This window comes from Capra hircus, chromosome 10, assembly GCF_001704415.2.
Source record: "Capra hircus breed San Clemente chromosome 10, ASM170441v1, whole genome shotgun sequence".
Classification (NCBI taxonomy): domain Eukaryota; kingdom Metazoa; phylum Chordata; class Mammalia; order Artiodactyla; family Bovidae; genus Capra; species Capra hircus.
The window spans coordinates 35,898,757-35,923,350 of NC_030817.1; the positions used below are offsets into that span (position 1 = coordinate 35,898,757).

The 24,594-nt window shown below is 48.0% G+C and overlaps 1 protein-coding gene across 3 annotated transcripts in view; it reads right to left on the minus strand.

Annotated features, from left to right (window-relative positions):
- SAMD4A (sterile alpha motif domain containing 4A) overlaps positions 8,902 to 24,594 on the minus strand; it is a 228,482-nt gene continuing 212,789 nt past the window's right edge. For all 3 annotated transcript variants that reach the window (XM_018054121.1, XM_018054122.1, XM_018054123.1), the window contains 2 exons: positions 18,749 to 18,832; positions 8,902 to 13,578 (listed from right to left, as the gene is read on the minus strand). In XM_018054121.1, the coding sequence (XP_017909610.1) occupies positions 13,550 to 13,578; positions 18,749 to 18,832 (113 nt within the window). In that variant the 3' untranslated portion in view covers positions 8,902 to 13,549. The remainder of the gene's footprint in view (positions 13,579 to 18,748; positions 18,833 to 24,594) is intronic.

Genomic DNA, 24,594 nt, shown 5'->3' on the forward strand with positions numbered 1-24,594 from the left:
CCATGGGCTGTGGGCCGTGTGATTAGTTGCTCCGTAGCATGTGGGATCTTCTCAAATCAGCGATCAAAGCCATGTCTCCTGCATTAGCAGGAGGATTCTTTACCACTTAGCTACCAGGGAAGCCCTAGCCAATGTTTAATAAATGGAGCATAATCTTTAAAAAATCTGAGTTACTATGCTGTACATCTCCCTGGCGGCTCAGACGGTAAAGCGTCTGCCTACAACGCGGGAGACCTGGGTTCATTCCCTGGGTCGGGAAGATCTCTTGGAGAAGGCAATGGCAACTGACTCCAGTATTCTTGCCTGAAAAATCCCATGGATGGAGGAGCCTGGTAGGCTACAGTTCATGGGGTCGCCAAGAGTCGGACATGACTGAGTGACTTCACTCACTCACACCTTTAATGATATAATGTGCTTAGTTGCTCGCTTGTGTTTGACTCTTTGTGACCCTATGGACTGTCAGGCTCCTCTGTCCATGTGGATTCTCCAGGCAAGAATACTGGAGTGGGTTGCCATGCCCTTCTCCAGGGGAATCTTCCCAACCCGAAATCGAACCCAGGTCTCCCACATTGCAGGTGGATTTTTTACCATCTGAGCTACCAGGGAAGCCCAAATTACATAATTATATAATACTGTACAAAAGTATATAATATTTATATAATATATATTTGCCCAATATTACATACTTTATATAATATATAAAATTATATAACATTGTACAAGATTATATAAAATATACAAAATTATGTAATATTGTACATCATTTATACTTCAGTAAAAAAAAAAAAATTCTCCAACAGTTGGGAATTGGCCAGACAGGGACCCCAGGACCTTACGCACCTAGGTGCAAGGTAGGACGGTGCTGCCCAGCTGCCTTGAAGTCAGATGTGGCCATGTGACTTGCTTCTGTGGATGAAGTATGAACTGCAGTGATACTTCTGGTGGAAGCTCCATCCTTCTTTTCCGCTGCCATGGCAATCTTAACTCCAGGTGGTGGCCGTTGTGCCAGCCTCAGCTCCAGAGAGAGCTGTGTGGATTGGAGGCCCCAGCTGAGCTGGGATGGATGGACAGCACCGTGAGAAATAAGTCTTTGTGGTTTTAAGCCACTGAAATTTTGGGGGTGCCTGTTAATGCAGCATAATCTAACTTATGCTGACAGGTATGTGGATAATCAGATTGCTGAATCCTGGCTGATGGATCCCTCAGCTAATATGTTATGCATCCAGGCAACAACATTCTTTAACCTAATTAAAATACACATAAGTTCCAAAATTGAGTCTTTGGGGTAGGCATTGCTAGCACTGTTGCAGGTTAGTGGGGGGAGAAATTTGGGAAGTAGCTATGAGCCTGCTTAAATGCCACTGCTTGCTCTGCCCGGCTTAGAGGATTCCTGTAGGGAGGTCCCGAGGACTGATGAGTCAGGCGCTTAGTTCTCTAATGTGTCAGTGGAATACCTGCCTTTTACCATCATCTATCAAAGAAACAGAAGCATGGTCACAGACCACTTTGGAACAAGAGGAGAAGCTGGTCCCTTTAATGTGTGGATCTCACTCCTGGCTGCACGTTAGAATCATCTGGAAGCTTAACATCTCCACACCCAGGCTGTTCCCCAGAAAAGTCAAAGTCTCTGAGGGTGGGCTCGTCAGCAGCAGCTTGTGAAGCTCCCCAGCTAATCCATGTGCCTGGCCGAGCACCACAGCCATAACATCTCCTTTTCCTCCAACGGGGGCCATATTTTAACCAATGTTTGAGGCAGTCATTTTGTAGAATTCTCCTGCTTTCCCATAGTCGTGTATCTCAGGCTGCCGCAGATGCTGGAAAGAAAATGCCTGGAGATTCAGTCTCCGAAGGGTAAGTACTCATATGGGGAGATCCTGGAGCCTAATAGTCCCCTCCTAGGAGGATCTGGGCGTAGACGGACCTGGACTTGCCTCCTTGCCCAATAACAGTTCTGTGACTTTGGACAAGTTTCTTGACATCTCTGAGCCTCAGTTTCCTCATCTGCAATGTGGGAATAATCTAATGCCAGCCTTATTGGCTTAGCACAATAGTCTCTGCATAACTACTAGCTAAATTATTATTTCTCCCAGGTGACTTGTCTTGAATGATGAGGAAGGTCCAGTTGTACAAGTTCCATCTGCTGCCCTTACCTGCAGCACTCCTTCAGTGGTGAATGGAACCTCAACTCTCCAATGACCCCAGCCATAAACTGGGGAGGCATTCTGGACTCTTCAGTCCACATCCAATTCATTATTAACCGTGATATCCTGCTAAGGACCTCACAGATCCACCCTGTTCTCCCCATCCATCCTGCAACTTCCTTGAGCTTGAGCATTATCTGAATTATGCAGTAGCCCCTGGTGGGTCTCCCCAATGCCTCTCCTCAAATCCCTTCCCCAAAATGTAGTCAGAGTGATCTTTCTAAGCTATAAATCTCCTTATTAGACATTAAAGCAAAATTTTCAGTTGTAATAATTAAGACAGTGGGGGTGCTGGTGGATGAATAGACAACACATCAATCGAGAAAAAAATAGGAAGTCCAGAAATAGATCTACATACATAGAGGAAGTTGGTATATTACAAAAGTGGCATTTCAAATCAGTGGGGAAAAGACAGATTATTCAATAAACAGCACAGGCACAACTGGGTGGCCATGTTTGCATAGAAATACAATTGGATCCATGCCTCATGCTTTACACAAGGAATGGTTCTCAGATATAAACATAAAAAGGTAAATCCATAAAAGTCCTAGAGGAAAACACAGTATAACTCAAAGCAGAAAGTGCCTTTTAAAATAGGATTCAAATTCCAGAAGCTAAAAAAGAAAAGACCAAGAAGTTCAACTACATTTAAAAAACTCTCTATGGAAATAATCACCATAGGCAAAAATCATAAGTTTGGGTAAAAGATTTTAACTCATATCACAAATCAAAGGTAAATTTCACAATATACAATGAGCTTCTACCAATGATTAGAAAAAGACCAACAACTTGATAATAAAATGGACAATTATATGGACAAACATTTCAAAGGAAATTACGAATGACTATTAAGCATATAATTTTTGCAATAGTCATGTATGGATGTGAGAGTTGGACCATTAAGAAGGCTGAGTGCCAAAGAACTGATGCTTTTGAATTGTGCTAGAGAAGACTCTTGAGAGTCCCTTGGACTGCAAGATCAAACCAGTCAATCCTAAAGGGAATCAGCCCTGAATATTTATTGAGGAACTGTTGCTGAAGTGGAAGCTCCAATATTTTGGCCACGTGATGCAAACAGCCAATGCACTGGAAAAGATCCTGATGCTGGGAAAGCTTGACGACAGAAGGAGAAGGGGTGGCAGAGGATGAGATAGTTAGGTAGCATCACTGACTCAATGGGCATGAATTTGAGCAAACTCTGGGAGATAGTGGAGGACGGGGAGCCTGGTGTCCTGCAGTCCATGGAGTGGCAAAGAGTTGGACACAACTTAGCAACTGAACAACAAAATTAAGCATATAAAACTATGGTCAACCTCACTCAAGTGAAATGCAAATGAAAAGGACATATGTTATTTTTCGCCTATTAGATTGGAAAACATTTTAAAAATTGGTGACATAGGAATTGCTGTGTGTGTGTATGTGCTAGGTTGCTCCATCGTGTCTGTTTGTGACCCTGTGGAGTGTCGCCTGCCAGGCTCTTCTGTCCGTGGGAGTTCCCAGGCAAGAATACTGGAGTGGGTTGCCATGTCCTCCTCCAGAGGAACTGATGAAGACGGTAAGAAATCAAGCACTGTCATCCATCGTTGCCAGACACATAAATCAATGGAAGGGAACTTGGGAAACTAGCCAAATGACAAATATTAATAACTGTGATGGTTATCAACTTGGCAAGGCTCTAGTACCAGTTATTTAATCAAACACAAATCTAGGTGTTGCTGTGAAGGCACTTGGTAGACGTGGTTAACATCTTGATGTCAGGTGACATCAAGTAAAGCAGGAGAGCCCTTGATGATGTAGGTGGGCCTCTTCCAATCAGTTGAAGGTGTTAAGAGCAAAACCTGAAGTTTCTAGGAGGAGAAATTCTGCCTCAAGACTGAAGCACCAGTTTCTGCCTGAGGTTCCAGCCTGCTGGCCTTTAATATCTACTATATATCTATTTAGTATCTATCTGTCTGTCTGTCTTCTCGGTGTTTCTCTGGAGAACACTGATATGATCTAGCAATTCCACTTTTCTATTTGTGGGAAACTTGCACGTACATCAAACGACCCATGAACAATGCATTTCATCACAGCAATGTCTGTAACAGGGGGAATGAAGGCAGGCTGAGGGTCCATCAGCACAGCGCTGGAGCCCTAGGTAGCCACCACATGTGAGGCAATGGCAGAGTAGTTTCCAAAACTGATTTAAGTGAAAAAAGAAAAATAGCATACAACGACAGTGTGTCTGTGTGCTTTTCTTTGGAAAAATCGAGAAACTAGGTTAGTGTTTGTCAATGTATGAAGTATCTCTTGGTGGCTACGTAAGAAACTAACTCTGAATGCCCCTGGCATGGGTGTTGAGTGCCTGGGGCAGGAGAAGACATTTCACTTATGTTCTTTGTTCTACAAAACATAACCCCTCATATACGATCCTATCGCTTGCAGGCAAGGGACAGGGAAGGTGGAGCCCACGCTTTTTACAGTCATTGACAAGGGTGTGATCCTCTGGTTCCAAACCCATTCCCAGCCCCTAAACCCACCACTCCCTGTTCTCCATTCCTAAGTTGTCTGTTCTCCTAAGTTGTTCTCCATTCCAGTTGTCTGTTCCCTTATTTCCTCTGACTCACACCACTCTCTGTTGCCCCCAAGTCAGGAGCGCCCCCAGGCTCTCTCTAAGAACCGCTTTTCCTTGGGGTTGCTTCCTCTCTTCCGAAGAAGCTAGTGGTGTTTGACTTCCTTTGCTGGGAGGAGAGCTGCAGGCTTTACTCCTACACTGCCCTCTCGTGGACACCTTGACCTCTGGGCTCGTATCATTCAGGCTAAGAGACTGAAAAGAACCGCCCCCCACCCCGGCCCCCCAGGGGGCCTGCGGGGCATCTCAGGTTTTCTCTGGTTGGCCTGGGATAGATGGCTCACTGTTAGCGGACTTTCCTACCAGATCCACAAGAGGCTTGGTGCTAGCCCCCCTGCATGGCATCTGCTGTTTATAGACATGCACTGGTCAGCACCCAGTCAGCAGGAAATCCTGTTGTACGAGGAAGACAGCAAACCTGGGGCCTGTCCCCTGAAGTCTTTTCTGGAGGAGGGGTTGATGTGAACACTTTAGATGTGCCTCTGGATAAATGCAGTGACTGAAAGTGAACAAGGGCTCGGATGGTGTCTCAGGAAGTGGAGATGAAGTCATCTGGACCCCAAAGCACAGAACAAGAGAAAGCACGCAGGGTGTGTTTTCTCTGCCCAGTTTGGATATATGCATTTGGTAACGGAGGGAAGGAAATGATGTCAACATGTGCATTTCATCTCTCAATAATTTCTCAAAGACAATTTGCTGTCTTTGGACATATTCCATCTTGGATGAGTAATAGGGTCATAGGGTCCATGTCAAAAGGGACTCAGGCAGGTATAGCTATTGGAAATCCATGTTCCGCTTTTTGCCAGTGAGCAGATCTGGGATAAACTAAACAGAAAGCAAAGTGGAGAGGTTCAACTGGACAGGTTTGATCTTGGGGTTTGGAGGTTCATCTGACTTCACTCCTGAGCCTGTTGGAATTTTATGGCATGGAAAATTGCAACTATCTCCCAAGGATGCTGGCACAAACAGGGACACCCAGTTCTGGCTGTGGTCCCCACAGGGAGGTTTAACTGGAACCTCTTGGCTGTCTTAAGTTCCAATAGTTCTGGTGGGATCGTTTCACTCACCAAAACTCCAGTTTTGTTTCTCCTGGATTGGTCTTAAAAACATAAAACCTCAAAAAGCTGTGGAACACACTATTTAAAAACATGCACTCTGAGTCAAACGTAAACACAAAGCTGTCTTTTTATAAAGTCTGAGCTTTATAACTGTGCCAAAATGTTTCTCTGTCGGTTTTAAAAATTGAAGTAGAAACCACTAAAGAGTGAAAAAATATTCCAGGGAGGAAATTCTCAGACATCAAACGGCCAGGTTTATATCACAAAGAAGTCACTGTCTATGCGCAAGGGCCCCTTGGGCAAGGCTGGTGGACTGACAGCCGGGAGGACATGGAAAGATCACGCGCTCCAGCGGAGCCCCTCGGTCATAATGATGTTGTGCTGACATTTGTCAAACTTTCCAACTTCCCAGGCACCCACGTTTCCTACTTCATGTACCTGTGATCCTAATGGGTAGACAGATCCCTCCACCCACCACACGCAGAGAAGCTACCTTCCGTTCTCTATCCATCTGGGCCAGAAGCCAAGAGCGGGAAACTTGAAGACCACGCTCCGGGTTACCATAGAAACGGTGCTCTTTCAGGTGACCCGTTTCCAAACAGCTTCAGCGGGGTCTAACCTCCCGCCACTGGTCCCATTACCTTCTGGATCCTCCTCTTCCAGCATGTCGCCTTTCTCAACAATTGTTTTAGGCTCTTAGAAATGCCCAGTGACAAAAGCACTTAACATTCTTGAGTCAACATCCGCGCATCCCGCAGACCTGCCGGTCACTCCTCTGCCACGCCGCAGGCAGAGTCAGCACGGGGGAGAGGAGATGTTGACCTCAGGAATTTTACCATCTCATCTTGAGGGCGATCTCCCAGATTGATTTTGCTGGCTGGCCCCAGAAAGGGAGAGGAACAGGACTACGTTTTAGCAAATTGACAGAATAATTTTGTCCTTTGACTCCAGTGTGAGATGGATGGGGGCGGGGGGGGGGGATTGTAATTTTTTTTTCTTTTGTTTTTCTCAAATTTTGAAAAAGAACTGGACTCTGGGTTGGAAATAAACAGCCACCTCTGACAACTAAAATTCACAGGTGGTTTGAGAAACACTGAGCTAGGCCATCCTAGAGCAGTAAAGTGAGAATCCAGAGGCAGAGATGCCCAGGGGAAGGATTGTTTTCAAATTTTGTGAGGTGTGTGGGTGGAAGATAGAAAATGCGAGTGGAAGGGTGTCTGCAGGATGGGTGCCCGGCTTCCATGTGGCCACGTGGCAGCTGGAAAGGGGGCCTGGACAGAGTGTGGGCTGCCACACTCTGCTGCTGGTGGGGTGGGGAGGGGCAGATCACGCTGACCGGCCAGCTTTCCAGAGGATTAGGTTCTGGTTATAGATGAGCTTCTCCATACCCCCAGGCCCTCCCCTCAGGCTCTGGGGACAAGAGGTTCTTGGGCTGATCAGGAGGCAGGGCCACAGATAGATGCAGTTCAAGGGACCAGACCAAGGTACTTTGACAGAAGCCTGGATCCTTCTTGCATTCCCCTTGCTGAGCTCTCATTAGCATGGGGAGTGTGAGTGGATTGTACCTATTGGTGCTCCTTCTGGATTCCTGGCTCAAACCCACTGCAGCCTCTTCCAAGCCAGTCCCCTAAATAGGAACACCTATTTAATAAATACCCCTTTAATAAATGCAATTAAATCTCTTCTTGGGAAGGGCTGATAGGGGAGTCCTGAAAACTTTACGATTTAAGTAACCTTTTCTCCAGGATTCCCTTAGAAAGATCACTAACGAAGAGCGATAAAAACTGCTAACCCACCCGTTTCGCATACTGTGCTGAGCCCTTTATGATTCCTCTAATCTCACAACTCTCATATCTCCCTTCATTCCACAGATTTTGTACCCTATCCTTTCCCCTTCAGAGTATCCTGAGTCACACTCTGAGATACAGCTAATCTGGGTTATGGGAATTTAACTTTGGGAGGAATTTCATTTAATGTCTCAGCTACAAGGCATTTCTCCCATTTCCAGGGGTCATTTTGGGTTTTTCCACTCTCTTGAGCAGCTTGAGCCTGGTGAAAAGGGAGTCACCGGGTGGTCACTGTCACCATGTGGAGCCGTGGTTGCTTAGGTTTTGGTGGTAATAACGTCCGTAACGTCTGTATCCTATGTTTTCTTTCGTCTTTACCTTTTTCTCTGGGACTAGGTTTCTAACTACATAAACCTTGAGTATCGTAGTTCCAAACCCAAACCAAACCCAAGGCTCAGAGTGATTAAGTAGCTTGCTCAAGATCACACAGCCAGAGAATATACATAAATACATGTGGGTTATATATTAGTAAGGCAGGAAGTGTTCTGTTTGACATTATTAACATTCCTGTTTTCTTCCTATTCCTCCCAGAGGAATACACATTCACTTTTTTAAAAAAATTTACTTATTTATTTGGCTGTGCAAGGTCTTAGTTGCAGCATGTGGGATCTAGTTCCCTGAGCAGGGATCAAAACTGGGCCCCATGCATTGGAAGCTCAGTCTTAACCACTGGACCACCAGGAAAGTTCCCATACACATTCACTTTTAAGTAAAGATAGAGGACCCTGATGCTGGCAAAGATTGAAGGCAGAAGGAGAAGGGGATGACAGAGGATGAGATGGTTGGATGGCATCACCGACTCAATGGACATGAATTTGAGCAAGCTCCAGGAGTTGGTGATGAACAGGGAAGCCTAGGGTGCTGCAATCCATGGGGCTGCAAAGAGTTGGACACGACTGACTGACTGAATTGAACTGAGAGGAATTAGAAAAAAAATAAAACTCACTTTGCTGAAGCCAGAATTCAAACCCAGGTTTGTCTCTCCAACCATATGCTTAACTGACTCATTATTTAGAACTTATATTAATATACATCATACTGGAAGAATTAAAAGGAGATTCAAGCCACGTGTAGTTAAAAACCTCAGGTCTCCAAGGAGGCTATTGTTTATGCTGTGGTTAAGGGGTAAAATGTGATTTCAAAGGCATTGAGGGTGGAGAGCAAGCTATAAACAATACCACCTGCAAGGTTCGAATTTTTATTTAGAAACATACCCCTAAGACAGGGGTTACATTTTTTGGTTGCTCTGGGCACAGATCAAGCTGCATAAATGTTCAACACCTTTTTCCCTACCTTTTTGTTAAAAAAAAAAAAAAAAAAAAAAAAAACCACGTAGCTCACAGTTGGAAGATACAGCTTTCACAGAATGGTCAGGTGGGAATATTTTACAGGATTTCAGCCTTATTCTTCCTGGCTGGCTTATTCAGTTCTTATTTTCTAATCAATCGTATTGACAAAAAGGAAAAAAAGACACACACCAGTGTTACAAAACCTTGTATTAATCATTTCCCTTCACTTTCAATATAACGTTGATATGAAATATAGCCATGATTTTTAGTTACATGGGAGGAAATGAGTAATAAATACATTGTAGCAAGTTTAAACCACGAGGGTGTTTCACTGGTAACAACATTTGAAAACTGTACACTTGCAAAGAACAGCATCTTCAAACATTAGTATATCTGTATATCAGTAAAGCTTTTACATGTAACAAACATGCTATTTCCATATATGACAAATTTTAAAAATATGCATTGCTTGGCAACATGAACTAGGCAAAAATAGTTCTTTGTTCACTAACTTTATACAGGAAAACAGGACGAAAGGCATGCATGTACAATAGGGATGCCTGCACGGGGCATGCAACAAAAGAAAGCTTTTTAAAAGTCAGCTTACATTAGGCATAAATACATGAGGGTTATATATTAATGAGGGAGGAAGTCTTCTGTTTGACATTATTAACATTCCTGTTTTCTTCCTATTCCTCCCAGAGGAATACACATTCACCTTTAAGTAAAGATAAAGGAATTACAAAAAAAAATAATAAAACTCACTTTGCAAACATCTCTGATGACTTGTAAAACAAAACAAAAAAAATCAACATTAGTGTTATCACAGCCCTATGTGCAAATTTTCCCTCCACAGGGCCTTCTTGTATCAGGCACACTCGAATGCCTTGGTTAGGCTGCTTTCCTGCACCAGGGTTGGGGCTGCCTGCCCAAGACATTTCCAGAGGACCAATGTGATGGGGGCTGCCTGCCCCCTCTCACTGCCCTTCTGGTTGTGCACCTACATCTTCAACCCAGCTCAGCCCCCAGCCCAGGCTCTTGGGAAGATCCCAGTTCCGGGGCGGGGGGTGAACATCTACAAACCTGGCACTGGCAGTAGCTGAGAGAGGGGCAGAAGAACAGAAGACCCAGAGAAGGCTCCCATTCCACAAAAGGCAGCCGACGACACCTCAAAAGAAAACCTTGTTTCCCTCAGTGTCTCTTCAAAGGAATGGGAGAGGGGGCCCAGCTGTAGCTCTAATCCTGAAGACCAAAAACGGACTGTTAGTACACAGGATTGGAGAGCTTGGTGCAAAGAGCCGCCCTCTGCAGGCAGACCCAGCAGCATCTATTTTTGCTTGCTGGCCCTTGGTTTAAACAAGTGAAACTCAAAAAGCATGTGGAAAACAAAACAAAACATATCAGCAGCAATGTTTCATTTCTTGCACACAACTCATGTGCGTCTTCCTACTGTTTCTGGTAAGAAACCACTATGAATAAAAAGCACCAATAAAACATCATACATGATAACAATATCGTAGAATGCCACTGTCCCTGGGACAGTGTAGAGATGTCAAATACACACTGCTTAAATCAGAACAAGGGGAGGAAAAAACCCATGTAGTGAAATAGATTTTACTCTGAGATTTTTAATGTTTACTATTTACTTAATATAAAACAGTTGCATTTGGGGGTCAATGGGTAAATACAAAAAAAGGCACTGCCGCTTTATTACTAAATATCCGACTTCACAGCCTTATGCATGCAACCATTTGATTTTTTTTTTTATAAATAAAGTTCTTTTGCTTTAGGATTTTTAGATTGAGCTGTATACCTGCAGTCAACACAGGACTCAAAACAAGGTGGGGACAGGCTCCTAAAATTTATCAGAACGCTCAACTTAAAAAAATTAAAACACTAAGAGCAAAACACAACTAAGTAGATAAATCTATACACAGTCAATGAAAAATAAGCTTTTCTTTTAAAAAAAGAATTATGTTGTTATTAATAACAGACTTTATCATGGTTACCAGCCATAGCAAGTTAATAAGTAACATATCCAAAATAATATCTCTAATAATCAGATAACCATTGTTTCTATATTCAGTGAAGGAATAAATAGAAATTCAGATTTGCAAATGCTTTAAGGTCTTCTTCCTTTTAAAGGATTCATGCTAATGTGATTGTGTTCACAATCTGTTTTCTGAACAACCCAAGTCTTTATGGATACATGTGTTTTGCAGCAGATTTGAATGCTTTCTCACTTCTCCACGAGATGTGTTAATACCCCTGCTTCTTCTATTAACGTTCTCAGCATCCAAAATCACCTTCGCAAACCGTCTGGTCTTGCCTTTGGCCTTCAACATCTTTGACCTGTTCTTCCCAGCTCACACATGATCGTCCATCCCAACACATTCCCCAAGTAACCCTAAGCTTGCTTAGAAAAGGGATGTGGAGGATGAATGTTAATGGCACTTGGTTTAAAAAAAAATCAACTACAAAATGCTGCCTCTTTCTGCACATGAATTTGCATGTTTAGAACATAGTCGTCACCCAAGGAGAGCTCTTTTTTCCCTAATGCAATGCAGGATGTTGTGGATTCAAGCCTTCTATGCTTGCTAAAGGCTCTTTGTGGCTAAGATGTTCCCACATTTTAGACCTTAAAAGGATTTCACAAGCCTCGCAACATCCAAGGTTGGGTTGGGTGTACATTTTTAATCTGGAAGGTAGAAGAAAGCTGTTTGGATTTCATTAAGGCCTTGTAAATGTGTATTTACTTCATTAACTTATTTTTTAAAAAAATAACTCTAAGTAAATGCAGTGATTTTCATGGTCTGATCTCTTAAATTTCAACTCTGACTTTGCTAAAACAAACAAACAAAAAAATGGTACCAGACTCACCCATTCAGTAAACAGGCCTCCTACCATCTCCCTGATCTCGCCTCTGGCCGAGCTGGCACATCATCATTTACACAACCCAATTTTCCAGCGCAGAGCACAGCTCCTCATGGATTTTCTCTAATACCCTCCCTTGCATCAAATTCCGAAACATAGTCTTTCTTGCCCTTAAGAAATAGAGCTATTACTTTGTGGTAGCATAGTTTGTTAATCTCTCACCATGTAAGGAGTAGTTCTGTCTCCCTTCCGTGTAGGTAGATAAATCAGCCTACAACACAGCAACTCCCTGATGTCTGTAATAGAACCTTCATGTCCATCATGAAGTCAACCTTTCCCACATCATCTTCCCCGGCTCACTTGCAACGTCTCCCCGCGGCTCTCTCTGCCACTTGCTGACTGACCATTTATACACTGTTGCTGGACCTTGCTCCTCTCTTCCTTTTCCTCAGCGGTGGTTGATCGAACCTTGAGGGGCTAGGCTCGGCTTCCTGCGAGCAATCCCCCGTAAGTGGTATTTTGAGCTTATCATCTGGATATTAAGGCCTCCTGCCAGGAAAAAATATCCATCCTTGCCTTTTCTCCTCCAGTGGAACTTGTACCCACCTCTCTCTGTGTGTGTGTGTGTGGCCAGGAGCGATAGGATGAAACCCCCTGGTAGGGTGGGGAGAGAAAGGTGTCTCTGGGTGAGAAGCAAATTCATCACAGAAAAGGGCAGCAAGATTCTTTTCGACTCTCCAGGTGACTGCGCGCAATCCCGTAACCGATCACATGGTGGCGCCCTCCCCCGGTGCTCCGCTCACTCCAGCCACATGCTCAACTCCACCTACACGCTCCTCCCACCCACAGGTGGGAGACACCACTCAGGCCTACGTGACCGCATCCTTCTTCCCGAGAAGCAGAGCCTGGCAGCCATTTAAAAAGACAACCCTGCTGCTATTACAAAAATAGAGGAAAAAAATGAATCCCTATCAACAAATCCTTTACAAAAACCATAGTATGAAGAAAAGTTCTATCCCAACTCTTTACACATTATGTACCCTTTAAAATTGTTATGTAAACAATACACAAATCAAAGTTTATCTGAAATTTTGTTGGAGCGGATTTCTCCCTTACTGCCCCAGTTGCCATGTGGACTTCTTGCGGCTGGATTTCAAGCAGGGGCCTCAGAGAATCCAATCAGAGGAGACGTGAAAGAGCGAGCCGCCGTCACTCGCGTTTTGGTCGCGGGCATCCATGCCTTCCTCCTGGGCTCTGACTTCGAAGGTAGGCTTCTGAGAAGGCTCCCAAGGCAGGGGCGTCTTCCTCCCTCCCGCATCTCTCATCTCTTTCCGAGCTGTGCTCTCCCCCTGAAACCCCCATTTCCATCCAGGAAGCCACTTGCATTCCCTCCACCTCCTCCCAATCCTGTTTCCCTTAGAGACCCCTCCCCATGCCCCACACCACGCCATCCCATGACAGAAACAAATGACAAAATAACCAATCCCAGGTCTACTGATATGTTTACAAGGACGACCTAGCTCTCACAAAATCAAAATGGGAGAGGGACCAGGGGGAAAAAAAAGGCTGCAGAGTATCTTGGAGGATTCTGTGCAACCCTGAAGATGGCTAACACTGGACCCGCAGCAGTCGATTTCACGGCCAGCGCGGTCACTCTCATCTTCAGCTTCTAGATTGTGGAGGTCCGGTCAACCCCGTCTGGGAGAGAAAGGAAGACACAATGGGCACAGGTGAGCAAAGCAATTCTGTTCATGCCCACCAACTCCAGCATCATGCATGTTGGACCTTCCAGTCCCTGAGGACAGATAAGGGTTAAATTCATCCATCCATCCATTTGCTCATTCTTCACACACTCACCCACATTTTTGCCAGGAGCTATACAGAGCCTGGGAACCAAGCTGGAAAGACCTAATCTTCACCCTTTAATCCAAGTATATATATCCTGGATGGGACACAGACATGTAAGTTGACAAAGACATATGAGGGATAGGTGCTCTGATGGAGTATGTATCAGACATAGCAGGAACACGGAAGAAGGAGTGTTTAAGTTGCCCTTGGAAGTCAAGGATGGTTTCAAGATCTGGCCTGAGGTGGTGGTAATTCTGACCCATCACAACAGAGCAGACCAGGGGGATCTGTCTGACCCAAACTGATCCAGATTGATCCAGGTTCTCTGTCTCAAGAATCTAATCTAAGGTAGAGACATTGGTGAGGTTTTTTGCACCTGGAACTGAAAGATCCTATGGACATGTGAGAGTGCTGAGGCCACCCAGTATATGTCATGTCTGGGTTATAGAGAATCAGCAGAATGGGTAAAGTGGGGAGCATGCCTGGCAGAGAGGAGAGGCCACGAGAGAGCAAGGGCACAGAGGGAGCCAATGGCCACCCAACTCCTTTTCACATGGGACTATGGGAGCGCCCTCAGAATCAGACCATAAGGGTCTCATGTATTGTGAACAGGAGCTTGGACATAGGCAGCTGGGGATTTATAAATGGTAGAGTAGTAACCAGATTTGACTTCAGAATGGCTTCTCTGGCATGGCTGGTGGCGGGAGGACCAGTTAAGAGGTCCCTACAATGGTCCACGCTAGAGTTTCTCCAGTGAGCAGAAAGAGGCATGGATCAGTCATAGCAGGTAGAAATGATTAAGTTCAGTTGACCACTAACTGAAAGCTAGGATGGGATGCAGTATGCCTCCCTGGTTTTGCTGATGTCCACATGTCAGCAGATGTGTCCGGGTCTAAACCTCTGCATCACAAGCCCTGTCTAGCAAAGGTGCATCTATATGCAATAGGCAGAGCTCAGCTATGAGAGGGTGCGGCTGAGAGTTCAGGGAAAACTGGAGGACTAAGTGATATGGAAGGGCGCTGAGCTCACTGCAGGGTCTTCTGACCTCCTCACGGGTGGGGCCAGAATTGCATCTTGCTAGCAGGGACTTAGGGGGAGAAATGCTTCTTTAATTCATATTTTTAATGAGATGACTGTAGGTCCACACAAGAAACAGCACCCTGTTTCTGGGTTTGCCCCTAAGGTTAACAGTTTGCAAAATTATATTACCACCAAGATACTGATGATGCAATCTACCCATCTTACAGATTTCCCCAGTTTTACTTGTACTGTGTGTGTGTGTGTGTGTGTGTGTGTGTGTGTATTAAGTTCTATGATTTTTTGAGAGATTTTAAAGAAGGGAAGAAAATGGCCCTGCAATCGTCTGTACTTTCAGATGATCAATCCTAGAGGTCCCCAGGTGTGTACTAATCACCTCTCCCACCTTCTGTGCATATCAGTTCTTAGCCTCTCGAGTGCTGGCTCTGCAGTGGTAACCAGTAGTGGGAGAACAGTGAGCATGTGTATGTGTGCACACACATGTGTGTGGGTGAAGTAAGGGTGTAGAGGCTGCTCCCTCATCTGTAGAAGTGCAGTGCACAATGTTGCTGGGCCTCACTCATCCACTCATTAATGCCAGCCTTTCATAGCTGTCAAAGTAAGGATCTGGAAACAAGGAAATCTCAACTAACCCAGCCTCAAGTTGCATTTTCATGGAATTCTATCCCTGAACCTCATCCTCCAAGGGTGATGGTTGGTATTCAACTGCAGGGAAACAACCAATTGGTTAAGTGCAGACTCAACATTTACCGTGGTGCAAGTCATGCCCTGCACAACTCAAAGGGGCACCATTCACATGCAGTTATCATTGGTTTTATAATTATTAAGGTGAACTTCAAACAAAAGATGGAACAGTGTCTTGGGAAAGTGGAGCCGTTTTCCGATTAGCACAATGTCTCCATATCCCCTACTGTAAGTGGGGTTTTAAGTCCTAAGAAGAAGTGAGGAGAGAAGGTGAGAAGGAATGACAAGGTGATCAGGTGATGCATGGACCTCAGAACATCAGAGGGTGGACCAGGCGTTCCTCCTAATGGTTTGACTCACTATGGACTACATTCTGCTGGATGGAGCCTTGTTTTTGAGGCTGCGGACACTCCTGCCCATATGACCCCTCTGTGGGAGGAGGAGAATGGCCAGGCCTGGCACTGAGTCCTCCTGAATACCTGGGGCTACCAGTCGGGAGCAAGCCATATAAAGCCAGGTGAAAGCCTTAAAGACTCACAAATCAAGATGGCAGAGGCAACCCCCTCCCACCCCGGGCTTCCTCACAGCTTCTATCGGAGGAGCGTGGCAGGGAAAAGAAGAGATGGGTAGAGAAGGCCAGAGAAAAGTAGCTTAGACCCAGACTGAGAGGGCAGCAGTTATTGGAGGAGACAGGGAGCAGAGATGTCATCATGAAAGGATGGGCCCAACAGCCTTAGAATAGCCCTCCTGGGATATGGTGTCCCAGAAACTTGGATACCTCTCTGCTCTTTCCATGAGATGCACAAAGAGGAGCATATTTTACTACTCTGCTTTCCTCTCCCTAGTCATTTGTCCTGTAAGATGACTTCATTCACTGGCAGAAGTTCTGTCCCCAGCAAGGTCATCTCCCCTGGCGCCTGGCTGGGGTCGGCCGGCAGGAAGGTGCTGTCAGAGGGGGAGGGCACACTGCCACTGCACCTAACCAGGCCATCCTGAACCTAATTTGCACCCACTGATCAGGAAACTGCTTATAAGGCTCCCCCCAGAAAGGATTATTGAGGAAAAAACACAGCAATAAAAAGGCTTAGGAGATTAACAAGATGAAAACATTAGCAAAAACAACAAAAAATCAGTTCACAGAGGTTCCCTGTAAAAATAAAAGAACTGTAAGAATAAAATTAAGAATAAAACTGGAAGAATAAAATTCCCTGTAAGAATAAAATTAGGTCTTTTCAATGAAAACCTCCTTTTAAGAAGGAGTATTTGGCATTCTTGCTACTAATGATGATGATGTTAGTACTTAGCAGATTGATAAGAGCTTCTGAGGTGCCAATTATCTGAGCTCTATCAAGCCCTGGGGGAGTGGCCAGTTCTTGCTGACTCCCACAGGCAACGTAGGACTGACCAGAGTCCCCCCCGAGCCAGCTCCATTCAGGTCTCAGGTGGGAGGGCACCTGGGTGCCTGCGACGGGGCCGAGTTTGGCCTGAAGTCTCAGGTCTGGAGGCCTTCCCTTTAGGACAAAATTGAGATATAATTTTCTTACCACACATTTCACCCTTTGCAAGCATACAGTTCAGTGGTTTTGAGCAAGAGCTGTGTGGCCATCACCACCATCTAATTCCAGAATATTTTTGTCAGCCCCATAAAGAAATCTGGTACGCGTTAGCAGCCATTCTCCATTCCCACCTCCCTCCAAACCCTGATCTGCTTTCGGTCCCTGGAGGTTTGCCTACTCTGAACACTTTGCATAAAGCGAATCATATGCTGTGTGGCCTTTGTGTCTGGCTTTTTCACCTATTAGCATAACGCTGTGCCGGTTCAGCCATGGAACAGCACTTCATGCGTCTTCAAGGCTGAGTGACAATCCTGCGTGTGGCTACGGTGAATCTTGTCCATCCATGTCCATCTGCGGATGGACCTCTGGGTTGTGTCCCATCACTCCTCAGGGGCTGTCAGAATGTTGACCCAGTCTCCCTGGTTACCTGGAGAACAGGAGCTGGTGGCACCTCCCCCAGAGGTACCAGGAGTGAACCAGTGAGGCGGCAGAGCTTCTAGGATCTGAACTGAATGGCCAAGGGAGAGTGTGGTGCTTGCCAATGGGGTTCCCTGGAACCCCCAGAGGGAGGGGCCGTGTACCCCACCATCCATCTGGTCAGAAGCCCTGGGAGGCCTTCAGCCTGCTCCCTTCTGGTTCTGAGCAAGGGCTCTCTCTGGGCTTTGGAGAGTCTTGTACAGGTGAGATTAGGAGGATGAAGTCCCGGTCTGTACTCTGCTTCACACAGAGCATTTATCTGCCTCATATTTGGTCTCAGGATGAGACTGCGTTGCAGAGACTAAAAGTCTAAACACCGCTGGTCAGGAGGACAAAGCTCTCTGGAGCAGTGGCCGATGACAGCCTTTCTCCGCACCGCCGCCGGCTAGCACACGGCGTGGCTCTACGTGGGGTGAGCAGTCCAGCTTGGAGAGGGCTGTCGGGAAGGGTCACAGGAGGCCTCTCTGGATTGCCGTGACTCACAGCCTCCCCGGAGGTTGGCAGGAAGGGGCGGACATCTCTCCTCTGCCTGCCAAACAGCCCCGGGGCTGGCAGCGAGTCCAGCCAGAGAAAGGCACCCGTTTAGTACCAGGAGGGCACTGAAGGCCTCCCAGGGCTGCTGTGATGACGCAGGGCTGCAGGCCAAACTCACAGTGGGATGACCCAGCCGCCTCTGGGAGCTCCTCTGGGGCTGCAGCCCCGCACAGCACGGATGCATCCAACTAGACCATCCCTGTCAGACTGAGAAGGACGCCTCGGGGCCCCGGGCGTCCTGAAAGCCATTTGGAACAGGGAGGTATAAAAACAGGCAGGGATTTTGGTTTCAGAAATTCTATTTTTAGAGCACGTTGGGATATGCTTGGACCAGACTGGGGGATCTAGTGCCGAGAAGGAAAGAATCCAATGCTGTGGGGGGATGTTTCCACTAAAAGCCACGTCTTGTGTTCCTGACTCCTCCAGTGCCCGCATTTGGCTGGGACAACCACGAGGCTGGGACTCCAGTGTGCCCTGGGGGGTGGGGCCTCTGGGGAAAGAGGAACAGCGTGCTCTCCGGGGCCCTGAGTCACCCCCAGAGGGGGAGCAGGAGCAGGGTGCTGGGGCTCGCTGCGCGTGGCGTCATGTGCTGTGGATGGTGTGGCTTCACAAGGGTCCAACAGCCCCCCACCCCGGCCTCTCTCCCCGTGCCCCCTGCCTCCCCCTCCCTGTGCCCTCTTGGCCAGTGGTTCTCCCAGGTGTGCCATGCCATGCCGGGAGGACGCACTCACCTCCCAGGGCGTGCTCGGTCATACTGAGGCACAAGGACTCCAGCCTGTTGTTGATGTCGGGTTCAGTCACCGGAAGCTGGAATTCTGCAGGGGACAAAGGGTTACATTGGTGACAGGGGCCCTGACAGCAAGGAGAAAGTATGCACAGTGCCGCTGCCTCCACCTTCAGGGTGAGGGTCTGGTGAGCCTCCCCGCAAGGACTTGGGGGGCCAGCAGGGCTGCCTCCCTGCGAGGACTTGGGGGGACCGCCAGAGCTGCCTCCCTGCGAGGACTTGGGGAGACCGCCAGAGCTGCCTCCCTGCGAGGACTTGGGGGGACCGCCAGAGCTGCCTCCCTGTGCGGACTTGGGGGCACCAGCAGGGCTGCCTCCCTGCGAGGACTTGGGGGGACCGCCAGAGCTGCCTCCCTGCACAGACTTGGGGGCACCAGCAGGGCTGCCTCCCTGTGCAGACTTGGGGGGACCGCCAGAGCTGCCTCCCTGTGCAGACTTGGGGGGACCACCAGAGCTGCCTCCCTGTGAGGACTTGGGGGCACCAGCAGGGCTGCCTCCCTGCGAGGACTTGGGGGGACCGCCAGAGCTGCCTCTCTGTGAGGACTTGGGGGGACCGCCAGAGCTGCCTCCCTGCGAGGACTTGGGGGGACCGCCAGAGCTGCCTCCCTGTGAGGACTTGGGGGCACCAGCAGGGCTGCCTCCCTGCGAGGACTTGGGGGGACCGCCAGAGCTGCCTCCCTGCGAGGACTTGGGGGAACTGCCAGAGCTGCCTCCCTGCAAGGACTTGGGGGGACCGCCAGAGCTGCCTCCCTGCGAGGACTTGGGGGGACTGCCAAGATTGCCATGGAGACAGTGTGTTGCACTTGGGTTCAACTGACCTCTCAGTCTGTTAGACACCCTGAGTCCACTGCAGCTGGATGAAAACCGGTGGCTAAATATAGCTGTCATAGTCACAGTCTGCCAGCCTCTGCTCAGACCCCTCCAGCAGCTTCTCACTGGGGTAAAAGCCAAGCCCTTCCTACAGCCTGCAAGGCCCTGCAGACCTGGCCCTTGTCACCTCCCTGCCCTCATGCAGCTTCCCCTTCCTTCACCCCCTCCTCCCAGACCCTCTTCTACCCCAGGGCCTTTGCACTGCTATTCCCTCTGCCCAGAATGCTGGTCCCTGGACGATCCCAGAGCTCACTCTCTGCCTGCTGTCACGTCTCTGGCTCTACTGTCTCCTTGGAAAGGACTTTCTGTTCATCGCAGTGAACAGAACTTTTCCACCCCATCCTGTTGCTCCATTTTTTCTTCGTCACTGTCACCGACACCTGACATATTATGTGTGTATTTGTGGCCTCCTCCCAGCTGAGTGTTTGCTTCACTGGAGCAGGACTTGGCTCAGCTCCCTGTGCCCAGAACTGGGCCTGGTGCATTTCTGCTTCATTATGAAGCACAGGAAAGGAAAACCATAGCCTGGTGGGAACCCCTTCTGAGTCCAACACCCTGCTGGGTGTCCAGTTCTCAAGTGGGCTTCCCAGAGGCTAAGTGACATATCAGGGCTAGCCGGCTGACACTAGCTGGGACGGGAACCCTCACGGGTGTGACCCTAGGGCCAGTGTTCTCCTGCACACCACACATCTGCCAGTGCCTGTCAATGCTCTTGGTCTCCAAGCACTTTGAAGCAAGGGTTTCCGCTGCCCAGGACAATATTGTGCATCCTAACCACAGAGCCAGCTCTATCGTCTGGACCCTCTCCAACCCCCTCCAGGCTCTGGGCCCTCCTGCTCCAAGGGAGAGGCAGCCCGGGTACCTCCTCTGTCCTGCTGGGGCTCATCACCAGCACTCTCTCCATCGTTTCCACCTGGCGGAAGTCTTGAACATCCTTGACTAGTTTGGAAGCACCTTGCAGACACTTCCACCATTGTCATTATGATGCTTACAGATTTCTCTGACTCTCCCATGATACCCAGCCATGGCCTTCTGCACACCTCATACATGTCTATTGAGTGATGAAAAAGACGGAGCAAGAAATAGAAGGAAACTGACAGCTATTGTGAAACTCAGACAAAATTGTGAAATTCCATGGGGAAGGGCAGAAAAACCCCCGCCGTGGGATGTGTTCTGAGTGCCTGGGAAGTGTCAGCACTGCTGCAGCCTTCCCGTGTGACCCTGAGAAGTTCTTCCCTTCCTTTGGGCCTAGGCTCTTCTGCCCGTAAAGTGGGGAAAGAATCCAGAGGCCCCGACTGCAGGCCGCTTCCTGGCTTCTAAGAGTCTCCACTAGGGGGCGCTTGGGGCCAGAACGGGAGAAGGAATGAAAAATGAGGTTGGTGGTTTGGTGGGAGAGGAAGTTGAAACCAATGGCTAAACCAAAGTATTTGTTTTCCTGGATGAGCTATACATTTAGGTCTCCTCTGCGATCTATGTTCCCCATTACCAGCTAATTCAGAGGCAGATGTTGTTTCTGTTATTTAAAATTCTCAAAGAGAAGGTTCGCAAAATGGATCACTATGAGGAACACTGGAGAGCAGATTCTGACCCACGTTCCAGCATCCATGGGTTTGAAAGACAACTCTGCCAATTCATGAGCAGAGGATGGCTGGGCTTCCAGGGAAGCTGGGAGCCATGGAGAACGGGTCTCCCTGGCCCCACCCACCCCTGCACTCAGAGTAGGGCTGGGGCAATTAGACAATCCAGGGAAGAGTATTTTAGTATTTTCATCCATTCATGTGAAAATCATATGCATGCAAAAATTAGCAGCCTTCAGGGTGTGAAACCTATAAAATAGAAACACAATTATATATATAGCCAGTTAGCAAATAGATTAAAAAAAAAAACCCTTAGCAATTATAGCCATCCATATGCTCATTGTAAAATTTAGTTTACTCTCTAGCACTCCCCTTTAAACAAACACTGTGGAGAGATTTGGATAAATAAAGATGCTCGACATTTGGAGAGAAGTGTTTCAGCTGCAGGATTTCTTGCCAACACGCAGCAAAATGCCATTTCCCAAGCCTTGGATTGCGTGTTCCAAAAACAGGGGGCTGAGAAATGTGGGGCTCTCTGCTCCAGAATCTCCAAACCTTCGTGGCTGCTCTTTTAGGTTGAAAGTTGGCATGCTTGCTTTTAATCCTCCAGATCTTCCCTCGGGGACATGGGCAGAGTCATGACCCCCACCAATCTTGAAGTGGCTCTAAAAAATTCTAAGTCTTGGGAGAAGCCTGTATGTTTGCACAACAGAGTTTCCTAAGCGTGACTTTTTAATTGTGTACTTGGTAAAAACAGATCCGAGGCATCTCCCCGCATATACAAGACAGAGGGAGACCAGCCGGATGAAAAGCAGCTTCTATCTCAGGCTGGAAGCCCTCAGCCATGATTGGCTCAGTGGGCAGCTCTCTCAAAGCCCTGGCTAAGTATCTGGGCATCTCCTGCCCACAGATCCACATGAACTACAGGCCAACTCTTGTCCTGGCTCCTGCTCACCCTAGGGGCTCATCATGTTTATCCCGGCCCCTGCAGCAGGAAGGGGCCAGACAGATGTAGTTTTGAGTCTTCAGGAGGACATACAGACTCGGAGCCCTCTGTGTTATTGCCCTAGCAGGCCTGCTTCCTTAGCTCAGATGGCATCTCTGAGAATGAGGGATTCTTCCCCTCTCCACCAGACCATTCCAGGATGTGTATTTCTGTACACATTAGGGTGTGTATTTGAGGATCCCCAGTTCTAGGATGCCCAGAGTCGAGGCTGAAGGGGGGACTTTTAACTTTGCCTTTTTAGAAGTCCTACAAAACCATGGACTGCTGCTCAGGCCCAGGGTCAAGAGGACTCTGGAAGGAAGCAGCGCCCAACCCAAACAAGGTGCTGCTGCAGGGCCCCTCTGGGGGCCTCCACATGGCTCTTCCTTGACAGAAGCAGCCGTGGCAGCTAAGGTTCACGACTGTGGCACCCGACATGCCCTTCTGCTGCGCTCTCCGAGTCCCTGAGGCTGAGGTAAAGAGGCCAGTGTCTTCAAGACTTTAGAGTAAGAAACAGGTTGGGGCACTCTTGGAGAAACCTTGAGAATCTCACTTTGCCAACTACAGCTGGAGCCACTCTGCTGAGTAACCAGGAGGGCTGCGAGTCTGGTTAAGTGAGGAGGCGGCACTGCTGGAAGTCGAGAAGTCAAGAAAGTCAGTCTGTCGAGGAAGGGACAGAGAATGCAGAGGTGGGAGCTGGCTGACTGTGATGAAAGGAGTAAGGAAGATGAAGGCAAGGCGGGAACCAAGAAGAAAGGGGGAGAGAGATGCTGAAAGGAAGAGAGAACCCCACGCCTGCTCGGGCGGAGAAATGCGGGTGCCAGCTGCATCCCGAGTCTGCGGTGGAGAATGCAGCGCTTCTCTGGGGGCTTCACTCAGAGATCTGTGGAACTAAGCACAGGGGAGATCCTCCAGGACCCAGGCTTTCATGAAAACTGACGAGGAGAACGTGGTGCCAGGTGGTATTGCATCATCTCCCCCTGAGTTGGTCTTTCTGAATGTGGCTGTCAGACGGGGGGGCACGGACCCCGCTGGGGTCTTGGTGGTGACAGAATGATGCAGTTGACAGCCTCCCTGCCCATCATCTGCCCACCCTGAGCAGGGCTCACTGGAAGGGGAGGAGCTGGCGTGGATCAGGCACTTCAAGCAGGTCCCTATTTGGGCCTCTGTCTCCACGGGGCAGCGCCTTCTGTCCTCTGTGGAGCTAGTATACCGATGAATCTCTGTCTTTTCCGGGTCTCACTAAAGGTAGTTCTCTGGAAGGAACCTGGAGCTCACTCACACTAACAAGGAAAGGGATAATGACAGCTCTGTGCACTGTGCTCCCAGGGATTCTAATGGCAGGATTTTAGTTGTGAGCGCTGCACAAGGGGGGCTTGCGATGAAGAGCAGGTAACCTCACATGGTGCAATGCCACCACGTAAGGCACTGCCTCACATCTGGGTGGTCTAGTGCCAAAGGCAGTCTGCATGTGGCTTTGTGCAGGGGAAGGACGAGGGGCTCAGTGAGGCTGCTCAGTCTACCCTTCTGGTGCTTCTCCAAAGCTTCTGGCCCCCCTGCCCCATCCTGTCAGGCTCTCCAGGCGGTGAAGAGCCTCCATGGCCTCCTAGCATCACACCCAGGTTCCTCGGAGATACTTTCTGATCCCAAGGGTGGTGGAGCCCTGGTCAGCAGGATCTGCTCCCAAGATATGAAGTCATTTCTGTGAGCAGTTTCCAAAATACTTTTCCAGTTGGGAAAACACCCTGCCTCTGGGAGGAACATGACCGCTCTTGGCCAGGCACCACATTGGTTGTGAGCTCATCACCCTTCTAGTGATGGTATCAGCCCTCACTCTGAGGGGGACCAGCTTCATCTTTCTTACTCATCCCAGAGGCCAGCAAGGGGCCATGATTATTGATGGCTCTCCTGGCCTGTCCTGGGAAACATCTCAAATCTGTCCATAGCAGAGTGAAGTGAAGAATCACCTCTACCCTGGCCTCCAAGGGGTCCACAGATTCCGTAGATCCAGGAAAGAAGGAAGCGTCCCGAAGATTCAAGCAAGGTGACTCATGAGTTGACATACAATATTGAGGCTGGTTCTAGACCCCAGCCTTTTTTTATTCTTTGGAGACATTCCATCATCCTGATGGGATTAAGTTCACAGAATCAAAACTTCCTTGGAATGCACTGTAGGTCTTTAAGATTTGCCCAGATGGTTCAAAATGAGTGCTGAGAAGACATCCAATGGATGAAATTAGTATGTTGGAAGGCAGCAGTTTTCTCAGTAATTTCGGGCTGGCCGCACATCTCTGGTCCATCATGCATTCACTATTAGTAGTGCTTGTGTAGAGATGAAAGTTTTCTGCCTTCCTGATATGAT